At 52.1% G+C, this 12,221-nt stretch overlaps 1 protein-coding gene across 3 annotated transcripts in view; it reads right to left on the bottom strand.

Moving 5' to 3' along the window:
- Positions 1 to 12,221, bottom strand: part of LOC119445761 (uncharacterized) — a 190,586-nt gene that overhangs the window by 47,170 nt on the left and 131,195 nt on the right. For 2 of the 3 annotated variants that reach the window (XM_049663607.1, XM_049663608.1), the window contains exon 1: positions 10,483 to 10,918. The exons of the other annotated variant lie outside the window; for it this stretch is intronic. In XM_049663607.1, coding sequence (XP_049519564.1) covers positions 10,483 to 10,772 — 290 coding nt within the window. In that variant the 5' untranslated portion in view covers positions 10,773 to 10,918. Of the gene's footprint in view, positions 1 to 10,482; positions 10,919 to 12,221 lie in introns of those variants that run through there. 3 annotated transcript variants of the gene reach the window in all.

The raw sequence follows: 12,221 nt of genomic DNA, 5'->3' as shown, positions 1-12,221 counted from the left end.
ACCGCCGTCGAACGACGGCCCGCAAACGGCGTACGCCGAGTTGCCGTGCCGGTAACGTGCACCGGCCTTAAGTGTGCACTTCGGCGTTCCTTGCATGTCCCTGCCTGGAAAGAGTACATTATTATCAATGATAACGTACAAAGCTGCACCATTTGCAATGGCCGGAGCACGCGCAAGCTATCGGCTGCTTAGGACGCGGACAAGGCATTAGCGGACGGCAACGCCGGAAGCTCGCTATGTAAATGGCCTCCGAGCTCGCTCACATTGTGCGTCGTGCCATCTCGGAGGTCATAGTTTGTTTGCCTCTTGCGTCTACCGCCACTTCCGCCGTCGGCGCTGCAGTCCGGCATGCTATAAGGTCCCTGTATTTTTTCAAAGGTAGCACAAAATCCTCTCCGCGCTGTTTTCTCCTCGCCGCACCCTCTCGGCCGCCATTAGTGAGCGAAGCGCGCGGCCGCTACCGCCCGCTTCATATGGTATCGCATGCGATACCATATTGAAGCGCTTGCTTGAAACGCGACTGTTCTGGGCGCATCGGCTGTTCGTACGTAAGATATCTACGTAAGTAGTACGTTCAATTATGAGTAGAATCTGCATCGCTCACACGGGGAAAACGAAAGGTAGACAAGTTAAACGCAATCCTATAGGCAGTCTTTACTACTGCTGATTGTTTCTCAGTATCGAATGGTGTACAGTTTACCTGACGCATTTACAAAAACAAAGAGCTATATATACATCAAACTATGCACACACAACACGGCAGAGACATTTACGTACTAAATACCCTCCCCCCCCCCCCCCAACGTGTTTTTTTTTTATTTCCAAAATGCATCCGCGCGCTTTTACTTCCCCTTCAGTTTTTTATGCCTTGGTTCCTGTGTGTGCGCGCGCTTTCTGCGTTTTGCTCTTTAATTGGCGACTCTTCCATTATGCTCATTTTATGAGAAGTCATGCTGGTGTTCATACTGCCAAAATGCGCCCTTTTATTCGCCGCAGAGCATAAATCGGAACTTTTTTGTTTTACTCAGTCGTCGCCTGATGATGAACTCGCGAACGCACCACCCACTTTCCCGCGTTCATCACTAACAGGGTGAGAACAGCGATCAGAACCTCCCTCATTAATGACCTCCCTCGGTGGCAGTCAAATTTCTTTCTTCCGAGACGGTGGAGCCATATCGCTCACCGTTTGAGGTTTCGTTTGCCACGAGGAAGGGCAAAAAGCTTGCCCCCCCCTTGGCAATGCTATTCGAACATTCAACAGCACAGCAAGTCGGCATCGTGCTGCAGCCGAGCGCGTCTTCAAAAATGTAAAAAGACTACGCTCTCGCACAGCGCACATGTGTCCCAGTGTATCTACGGTCACTAATGGCGCCGTTTTCCCGCGATAACGAAAGCCGCGCGGCTTATTCGTCACGTGTCAAGCCTCGTCCAATGGGAGAGCGGCAAACGGCGAAGAATACAGGAGAGGGGTAGAGTGCGGGGAGGACATTCTCCTTTCCTATTTGAACAATGGTTTGCGCTACCTTTGGAACATACAGGGACCTTAGCATGCTCGGACTTGCGGCGCTGAGCGAGCGTGAACCGGCGGTGTTCTCTATGCCGCCGGCCGCCGCCGTGTGACGCCAGCTGGCGCCGACGCCGAAAATCCGTCGAACATTTATCCCTCGTGGTTGCGCCTTTAGGGTGGGAGCCTATACAGTAACTCTAGTCGAACCCATCGCGCTACGCCAGTATCGGGTGCCTCAATGCGCACCTCCTCCCCCGCCCCGTGTGGGCGAGGAGAACATCGAGGCACCCTACGCCAGGCAGCTTGCTAAGGGCACAGCCATGCCTGTGAGCCATGTTTCCGATTCTCTTGCCCAGTACTTTCAAAACGTCTGTAAATTGTGAGCGATATAAACACTGTGCCTGTGTTCACTTTGCAAAAAAAAAAAAAAAATTCTAAGCTCTCATGGTTGCCTGTACCGGCCAAAGAAAAGCCTTAAGGCCCGCCCAACCGCAAGCACGAGATATTCAAGCGACAGCGACAAGCGACGCGACAGGCACACCCTGTCGCGCTGTCGTGTCGCGGCGTGGAGCAACCACATGAATGCTACATCGCGAAAAAGAGTAGCGACGGATTTACATTGTTGTGCGAATAAATGTTATCTTGCGCGCGTAAAGAAATCTCAATTTTATCAAAAGGTCAATGTTTTATCTGGACCTAGCTAAAATATGCTATCATCCCCAGTGAAAATCCGTCCCATGCATCCCCAGTGGAACTCCGTCCCATGCCGCCAGCGTAAGGTGCCGTGGCGCCATCTGTTGAGCAAAACTTAAAACACTTTCTCGGCTCTCGGTGGCGTCTCAGGCCTAACAGCGTCAAAACAAAACAACCGATCTCAATAATAACGACAAGAGAGCGCCGATACTTAGTCTTCAGCTAGCGATGAGGTGAAGCGATGACTGATTGTACTATTTATTTTTTGCTGTCACAGCAGAGAGCAAGTTGCAAGAGCGAATTCAGATCGAAGCGGGCAGATTGATTGCTGCCGTGTTGTGCAATCGCTGTCCCCAGCGGATGTCGTCGCGCTGACTTCCGGGGGACAAGCGATATTTTCTGGCTGGCCAGAAACCGGCGACACGACCAGCGACAGCGACGGATAGCCCTCCGCGACGCAAAACCTGTCGCTCGTCGCCGTCGCTCGAAAATCGCGTGCATGCGGTTGCGCCTTTACGCTTGGTTCCGAGAGCAGTAATGCCAACGCTCAACGACTGAGCCAGCGGCGAACTTCATCCGGATACGCTCACACGAATACGCCAAAGTTGGCTTCCCGACCATCCGGAACACTGCCACTGGGTATACCGCGAACGCTAGCATATCGTGGCATGCCAGCATCGGCGTAGGTTTAGGTAAACTAACCTACTGGAGGTAGAAAGGTATCAGGTAGCTATAGCCTTGTGAAGCCAACGTTCTCTATCGCCGTCCTTTCCTTCTGGGCCCACCGGTACGTTGACTCTCGGGGAAAGGGCCTCTACATAATGACTCTTGTGGCGGTATCACGGTAACGACTATGAGCCCACGCCACACACCGGTAAGGTGGCTAGAACTTTTCGCCTGTCCATCACATGGTGAACGTTCTTCGCATGAGATTCACGTGGGTATTATATTGCAGTTGCCTTACATCCACGGATCACGCACTCGAACGAGAGTCAATTCGGACGAGTCGAGATGGCGGCCAGTCTCGTGAAGTTCCATCTCGAGCTGGGACACTCAATTCAACCTCTCGACCCCTCGCTCGCAACGCCACAGCCTTTCAGCCTGCTACCAACGTCACGAGCGTTTCCGCAGAAAGTGGCAGAACGAGCCAGGCGGTAGTGGTAGGGATCACAGCCATGGTATATCTCAGCTCCACAAAGAGCAGGCACGGGACCCATTCGCTTCGCGGCAAGGAAAATCCTATTCCGTTGAAGTGCGCGGTTGTACACTGCATTTCGTGGGTGTACACTTCTACAGGTGGGTGCATTGTTTGGGAGTTGTGGGGCTGGGGTGTCTTGACCTGGTGCTTTTTGTTAGCATGGGGGCTTTGCGACAGTTCCGTGAATTTCGCAGGGCGATTTTCGGGGTGAGGATGGTGGAAAGGGGGGGGGGGAGGCAGGATGGGGTCTGAGGAGTGGCTGACTCACCTTTGTTTGCTTGGGGATCTAGCTGCGTTTGGGGTGCAGTAGTTCCTGCAGCCTCGTGTGCCCTTTTCATTGTGGTTGTGGGTAGGGCTCGGCTGCCTTGCCTTGGTTGCCTTGGCGGGGTCCGCGATCTTCCAGGTGCTACCCAAAAGTTCCGGGAATTCAGTCTTACAACAAATGTGTTCACGGTCTCCTTAAAAGTAGTCCCCTTGAGCATGTATACACCGATCTCAGCGTTTCTGCCGAGATTTCATGCATTCGTGGAACTCTCCAGGCGACAGTGTGTTGAGGACTGCCTACGATTCCTACTGGATCTCTTCAACAGTGTGAAACCGACGTCCTTTCAGCCTCAACTTCAACTTTGGGAAGAAGAAAAAGTGACAAGGCGCAAGGTCAGGTGAATAGGGTGGGTGCGGAAGTGCTGTGATTTGTCTGGAAGTAAGGAACTGAAGAACAACGAGTGATGTGTGAGCGGGAGTGTTGTGATGAAGCCAGTTGTGCTTCCACTTCTCCGGACGTTTGCGACGAATGCTCTCTCTTAAGCACCTCAAAATGTCCCAGTAAAGTTCGCTATACAAGGTTTGTCCAGACGGTACGAAATCTTTGTAGACAATTACATGTAGGTAAAAAAAAAAAGCAATGAGCATGGACTTCCCGCTGCCACGAACTTGACGCGCCTTTATCGGCCGCGCGAAATTTGGCGACTTCCATTGCGACGACTGCTGTTTGGTTTGAGGATCAAAGCCATAAACCGATCTCTCATCTCCGGTTATTATTTACACTGGAGAGGAATGTGGCATTGTCTCTGGCTTGTTGCTTCAGTTCCGTACCGGCAGAAACACGGTACAGCTTCTGTTCGTCACTGAGCAGTCCTGGCAAGAATTTTGCAGAAATGCGCGTCAGGTTCAAAACATGCGACAAAATTCGCTGAACTGTGCCGTACGATTGTCCTACAATGTCGCAGCCATCCTTTATGGTTAGCCTGTGATTTTCAAGGACAGCCTTACCAACTTCCGCTATCGTTACCGGGGTTGTGCTCGTCGACGGGCGTCTAGAACGTTCATCGTCGTCAACACACAATCGACCCCCTTTGAAGCGTTTATGCCATAAAAACGTCATACTTTAGCTGATGGCTCGACTCCAAAAGCGTCCTCTAGCTTACGATGAGTCTTTGCCGCAGTTTTGCCAAGTTTAAAACAAAACTTGATGCAAATCCTTTGCTCCTTGAAGTCTGCCATATTGGTTGCTAAGAAATGCGCCAAACTAGTGAAACATTGCGTTACAAAACACTTCGCAAAAGAGTATTTCTCAGATGAAAGTCGTTCAACACACTGATCCGCAAGGCATACTGCTAGCCACATCTAGCGGCCGTAATGTGTACCACCCTAAGTTTACCGTGCTTTTCAAATTCCCGGAACTTTTGGGTAGCACCTCGTAAAAGTAAGTGTCTTTGGTTGCCTCGCGGTTTCGGAGACGATTAAGGTATGCAGCTTGGCGGACGGCCTGCCAGCTGCTTTTCGGACATCGCAGCCTGTATCGTCTGCTCTGAGGAGATGGCTTCAGGGCGCGCCGACGGCACCCCGTCCCATTGGTTGTTAGTGCAACAACAATTTGTCATCGTTGGTAATCCGCAGTTTGTTGCCAGCCGTGGTCTTGAGGTATCACGGACGTTCTTTTTTCGTTGAACCATCATTCTCTTATTCACTCTACTCAAGGAAGGATGGTCACCTACTGCCACTCCTCTGAATACAGGCGGCATCGCTTCTACACACTGCCCTTCTATTATCACATGAAATGCTTAATGGGCTTCGCTTTCGGTGAAACGCTTTGGGACCCCTGCCTCCGGCCGATCAGCGAATACAAAGGATGTGTGAACATCCAATATGGCACAGGTTCACACGTGATTGCAGCCATCAACAAAACGTGCTGGAGAAGATGCGGCAGAGGTGAAGTATTGACGACACTACTGTAGCTATTCTAGAGCCATGCGCACCCACCTCCGTTTAATATTTCGCAGGAAAGCTGTACAAAAATGTCACTCTCCTAATGTTGTGTCGAACCTTCTCAGAGCGAGAAAGCGGCAACTGCTACTAGTCATGCCGCCGACAAACGCTCTTGCGACTTCTCTTGCAAACCGTGCCCAGACGTAGAACTACCACCGCAGTCGCAGGGTCTCGATCATGGTTTCAAGGCAGCCCTGGACTGCCTGGAACACACACCACTGTCCAGCAGACTAAGGGTCTGGCGCCGCCCACTGCCAGTCCCGCCAGCGTTCCCCTCTAACCAACCCCTCATTATTATATCTTTCTTCCCACGCCCCATTGACACCGAGCCGCGCTGCCACTATGTCTACAGCGACATCTCTCCTTCAACTTAGTACCCCCCTCCCCCTTATTAGGGATGACGGCAGTCGCGGGAAAGCTGGCGTCAGAGAAAGGAAAGGAGCAGTGTGGCGGGGCGCGTTGATCCAGCAAGCTGTTGGTTCATCGCCGAACGCCAACCAAGAGAGAGAGAGCGCCAGTTTATAATAACAGTGGAGCTGTTCTTAGTCGAGCGTGCGCCGTCTATGACGGCCGCCGTCACGCAGGAGCCGAGCCAGAGAGGTCACGTGACCCGCTCACCGGGAGGAGAGGAACCGACCAATCGCAGCGCGCGCTGGGGAAGCGGAGGAGCTGGGGTATAAAAGACGGCGTCCACGGGTGACGGCGTTCCCAGCTCGTTGCGGGGGATGGGACGCGGCGGCGCTCCTAGCATGTTCCTCACGACGTGAGCAAGCTCTCGCTAGCGCTCACGTCGGGCGGCTTCTTCATCGGGAGTGTAAGCAATATAAGGTGTTTGCGCCGCGCGCTTTTCGCACGATGGAGCCAAGCGGCCTCGAATGCACAGCTTCGCTGTTCGGCCATCTTCACGGAGTGGAAGGGGCGGGCGGTTGTACCGCCTTCGCAATCGGCCCGGGTCGTGACGGAACAGGTAAAGTTTCTTGTCTAAATACAGAAATTCAGTGGTCACACAATTTCCGTCATAGTACTATCGTCACACACACAATTGCTCGCCTTGCGCAAACAAATTTTTGTAAAAAGACAGATCCCATAGAAAACGGTTTAACACAAGGAATTCACAGGTTACATTGGCTAAGGCTCACGTTCACACACGTTACAAGCACACCAACCTGTCCTGGCAAGCATTCAGACATGGAAATTTCAAGTCGATCGCTTATACCAGCTATACTGAATGAAGGTCATTACAAAGCTGATATTTCTGTCCGCGAACTACTGAACTAAAGTCCTTAGAAGTTCTGCTCATTTTTAGTCGCAACATTTACCTCCGTCGACCACCATGTTCTTCCTAACATCCTGAAGCGGCGTATCCGCGTAGACAACATGCGACTGTCAACCGCTGCTGCTGCACTGCATGACTCCAATATAAGTTTCAGGGATGCATGGGGCCAGACAAGCACATACGAACCCGAAAGCGGCTTAGTACTGCACTGCTGAGGCCGAACACGAAATTTGTCGCCCCCATTTGTGAACCGTACTTAATAGAGAGTTTTAGATTAGGGGGACGCAAGCGTAGGGGCCCGCTAGCGCTTGGGGAGCGGGCCCCTAAAACTCTAATGTGGTGTCCGTTCCCAACTCATCTTTACAGCGACGCCTGCGCGGTGTGTTGCGGTCGCCCCACGCCGACCAAAGAAAATCCTTCGCACAAGGAAAAGACAAGAAGATAAATGCGCACATAAGCACTATAATGTGTCTTCAGCCTGCCCCGAAATTTGCTCGCAGCAGCGTGCAAGTGACTGCGGGGGGAACAGCGTTAGGAAGAAGATGGCTGCCAGAATGAGCGCCACCCAATGAAATTCGTAGACGGTGCTTCAAAGCTTGTCGCTACTTAAAAAAAAAGCAAGAATATCTAGGGATTTTATACTGAACTACCGCTGCACCATGCCTACCACAATGAACTTCCACGCCGAGAGCAGCTGGCATGTACTGAGGCCTCCTGTTGAACTGCCAAATCGACGGCGAACGCGCTGCACTCACTCCTTGAACATTAGTGCAGAAAGCGCAGTCGGATTAAACAGACAAGTAGTACTCGCACGTGTACTTCGACAAGTACTCTCGCAACACTTGAGGTCGCCACTGTTTGTCTCGTTAAATTATAGTTTTAAGACGAAGTAGAAACGAGTAAACAGGCGGACCGCTCCTAGAATTGTTCCTATGCCAGAGAATTCACAAATTCCTGCCAAGGTGTGCTAATAGAATGCTGGCATTCCAGTAGCTCTCAGAATCGGGCGTCGTGGGGTGGAAGGTAAATAGGCAGTGTCCACAACACGTCATTTGCCACCAGCGGTTTGCATTCCCCACCCTGCAGCAATTTGGGACAAAGGCAGAGGACATAACGTCGCGTCTTCCCACATTACGGCACAGTACCTGCTCAATGCCATTCGCTAGCCTCTTGAAATAGGAAGGCAAGTCAGAACGATGAGCCGTAGCTTAAACGCGCGCCACGCGAATTCCGCATGCGTGTGGATACGCTACACTTGCTACACGCATTCTGTAGACGGTTGCCACGTCACCGTAGGACCGGTAGTCACAATACGCGGAGCCGCACTCTGGACCCAGCGTAAACATAACGTCCTGCCTGAAAAACGTATACGCGTAACACAATACGCGCCGTCGCTCGGGGCGTGTTTACAAGAACCAGCGACGGCCCGCTGCCGCCGCGGGGACGAACCACCGTGCGCCGACGTTTCCCGGAAGAGTCGAGACGCTGGTGCGGTGCCCGATCTGCAGTGTCTTCCTTCGCGGCTGCTTGGCCATAAACTACGGGGCCCTGATCCAGCCAGGCCGTAGTGTGCTACACGGCACTCGACCCCCCCCCCCCCCCCTTCCCCGCTGCTGGGTCAGCAACACAGGACAGAAAGCAACCAGAAACAGTGAAAAGAAAAGGGCCCTTTGAGCAACTGTTCCGAGAAACGCTCGGTATGCGAGATTGACGGGCTGGAGGAGAGTCTCGGTGCAGAATGGGCTCATCTCGCCACAAGGTCACGCTACAAACAGCAGCGAGGGAGTGCGAATGTGTTCGTTCCAAGAATCTGATTTACAGCACCGTCACGGTGAGAACAAAAGCAATAAAGGGCGAGGGGGAAGATTACTTGATAGTGAATCCACAAGTACAGCTGAATACGACAGTAACGCAGGACAGCGCAGCATGCAACAAAGTGTCAAACGGAATATCGGGTATTGCAAACATGAAGTCGGGCAAAAAAAAAAAAAAGATACGAAGGCGGCAAAATCGCAACAGATACGAAGATGTACAAATGAGCTGCAAGTCATTGAAGAAATTTTGCTTCGAAGAAAGCAAATTTGTCGAACAGAACCACCAGATTGAGGGGGAAGAAATGTCACAGGCCTGCGCAGCAGTCACAGCGTAAGCTGGTGGAGCGGCTCAAGAGTAGCTCCAATTTGGGCACCACGCACAACAGTGTCTTCGCGGCAGTCTGTTCGCCTCGTTTTGACGAGGACGATCTGCACTGTCCGCCCGGCGTCGACGGCGAGCTGCGGCTTGTAATGATCTCTGCACAGCCGTCTGCTGAGCCCAATCAAGCATTAGAACTGCAACTTGCATGTCGGGCTGCTTGCCTTATATACATATATAGGTGTTTTCCGCGGCCCGATAGCAAGCGCTTGCGTGGCTCGGTGGTACAGTATCCGGCTCCCACGCAGCGGGCGCGGGTTCGATCCCGACGGGAATCGTGTACTTTTTGTTCGCGTTTCCGGCGATAGCGGTTACGCGGCGGCGGCATCATCGCGACCCGAAACGGCTATTGGAATGAGCCTATAACAGCTTATGCTGTAAAAAGAAATCCGCCTTCATTCCTGTGAAAGTGGAAGTACAGCGAAGCTGGTGTGGACGTTGGACAAGTAAGTAACAGCACCGCAACTGACGGTCGACGACGTACGCCACGCGCGCCCGCACGTGTGCGGAAGTGCAGCATACATTCTCATTCTTCTAGGCTATTGAACTAAATTCAAAAGTAAATTGCGTCACAAAATTAGTAAAGTACGACATACACACAACCTACAGACACACTAGCATGACTAAACCGAATGAACGAGAAAACAATTCTGTTACGCGGAAACTCAAACACAACCCCGTTTCCAGCAGCCGGTTTTTTGGTGATCACACCACGAAACATCCCGACCAACTATAACAGCTTCGGTGTAAAAAAACCTCCTGTCGTCCGACAAGCGGGCGTTTCGTTGCACGTTCTCCCGCACCGCGTTTTGCAATAATTCCAACACAAATCAATCAGGCTGTCAAATCAGTGCCACAGCGCTATACTGAACACAGTGAAACAAAGCATGCGCGAAGTTCATTGCAGGGCCAAGCGCTACTGACATGATAATTAGAGATCACGACGCTGCGGAAAGAAGGCTGCAATCGCGGAGAGCGAGCCTATATTAAAGACAGAAACGTAAGCGGCACTCGGCTTTTCTCGTGTAGTCCGAAAAAAAGAAATATTTGAAAAAAATGTTGCACTATTTGTTATGTGCTCCCCTTAACACCGTGTCTTATTCGTACACGCGGGAGCCTGTGGTACTTCGAGGGCCACTTCAAGGACCATTTCGAGACTTCGTGCAGCGTCTGCGACATATGGCGTCGGCGCCCAGAGGCGCAGCGTCTCAAAACGCTATCCGTCACGTGGCGCGAATGCGATAACGCTCCACTTACCACCGTGCGCATTTAGCGATGAAAGCATTAAAAAAGCACCAACCGGAAGGACACGCAATCGCTACTGTAAGCCACAAGTTCACAACTCACCGCTTCCCGGCCGTTGCTCTTTCGTCACGATAAAAGTCCCTTCGCGAAGCGACGAGGCGATCGGACACCACGGTCGAAGGTCCCGGCCGCGCGGTGTGTCCAACGGCCGCCACCATCATCATAACGGCGCGCATGCTGGGCGGCACGTTCCACGGTTTCCAAGTCGGCTGCCAACCGCGAGCGCCGCGCACGGTCCGAACCCCGAATCGGCCGCCCGAGTACGGGAACACGCCGCTCGCGCAGCGACCACGGCTCGCGTTGTAGCTCGCCCACTTGCCGTAGCGGCCCATGGCACACAGTACTTGTTACACGCGCGTTCTGTCAAAGTGTCACAGTCAAGCCAGGTCTCCGGCGAAGCGCGCACACACCAAGCCAGCGAGGCAGCCAGCGATACACCTATCCGGGAGGCACGCAGCGTGAAATGGATCCATCCCCGCCGAAGCGAACCGGCGGCGCCAAGGGGTGACCACGTGGTTCTTTCTCGCAGATTCGCGATGCGCTCGGGCCAGGTGGCGCAGCGCGCGAGGAAGGGTGGCCCTCTGGTGCGCGAACGAAGCGTTTTTTTCAAGGCCAACTGTATTACGCCTCTGCAAAGGGGTCGGCCTAGCATCACCGGGGCATCGGAGGGGAGGTGGGGAAATGTGTGTGTGTGTGTGTGTGTGGGGAGGGGAGGTGGCGTGTCTGCGGCGGAACGCATCGTTTGTGAAGCGGCACCCTGCGGGCGGCGGCTGTCGACCTTTCCTAGATTGTGGATGCGGGGAAGGTCGCATATTTAGGAAGAAAAAGGCTCGCGCTTCTCGACTGCTCGCCTCCTTTCCCACGTTTGTTTTCGACGTCGCTCGCTCAACTCCGGAAAGAACGACCGAACGGACACTAGGCCGTAAGTTTTTTTTTTTTTTTCGTGTTTATGTGGTTTTCTTTTTTTTTTTTTTTTGTCCTTTGTCCTCGGACGTTCTAGCGACGAAAACGTAGGTGCCAGGCGTGATGTATTGGACGAGCGGGAGAACTTTGGCCGTCGCTTCTACAGACACTTATGGCCATGGAAAAATCCCGGAGAAGAAATGAGAAACAATTGGGGAAGGCAACGCATTACACAGTACGCGCTGCCCGAAAACGCACTCGGAAAAGTGATTAACGAGAAAAGCGGAATGCACTGCTAGGGAATTTACAAGTAGGTATTCAAACGCGCTACGTGTTTGAATACGTGTGACTGATTGGTTAGTGTATTAGGCGGATAGGTACGATATCGTCCGTTCGTCTTCAGACTGGCATTCCGATGGAGGCGGAATGCAAGAACTCTCGTGAAAGTATAATTCAGACGTCTCACTGACGTCTGTCATAACGCCAGCTGCTGCTTTGGAATGTGAAAGCGATCCAGTCAATGAAAACACTGCGCGTAATACCCGCCAGACACACGTCTGCGTCGAACCAAGTCGAAGTAAATAAGCGATTAGCCTATCTCTCTAACCGCTGCAAGCACGTGAAGAAAACGAACCATATGCGCATAACTTGAACGAGCAGTCGCATTCTGCAATATTATGCTGCTCATAATATTTACGGAGTGCAAAACTGCCAATAAAAAAAAAAGAACAGGCTAATCAGCGTTACGGGGACTGTTCGCTCTTTGCAATGTAACGGTTACAGCAAATGAATGCAGAAATACCCATAAAACATTTATAAATCTTCAATCCAAGCGCATATACGAGTTATAAATGATAAGTAAAGCATACAAACATTCG

This window comes from Dermacentor silvarum, chromosome 3 (genome assembly GCF_013339745.2).
Source record: "Dermacentor silvarum isolate Dsil-2018 chromosome 3, BIME_Dsil_1.4, whole genome shotgun sequence".
NCBI classification, from domain to species: Eukaryota; Metazoa; Arthropoda; class Arachnida; order Ixodida; family Ixodidae; genus Dermacentor; species Dermacentor silvarum.
This window is presented reverse-complemented; position numbering and strand designations above follow the sequence as displayed.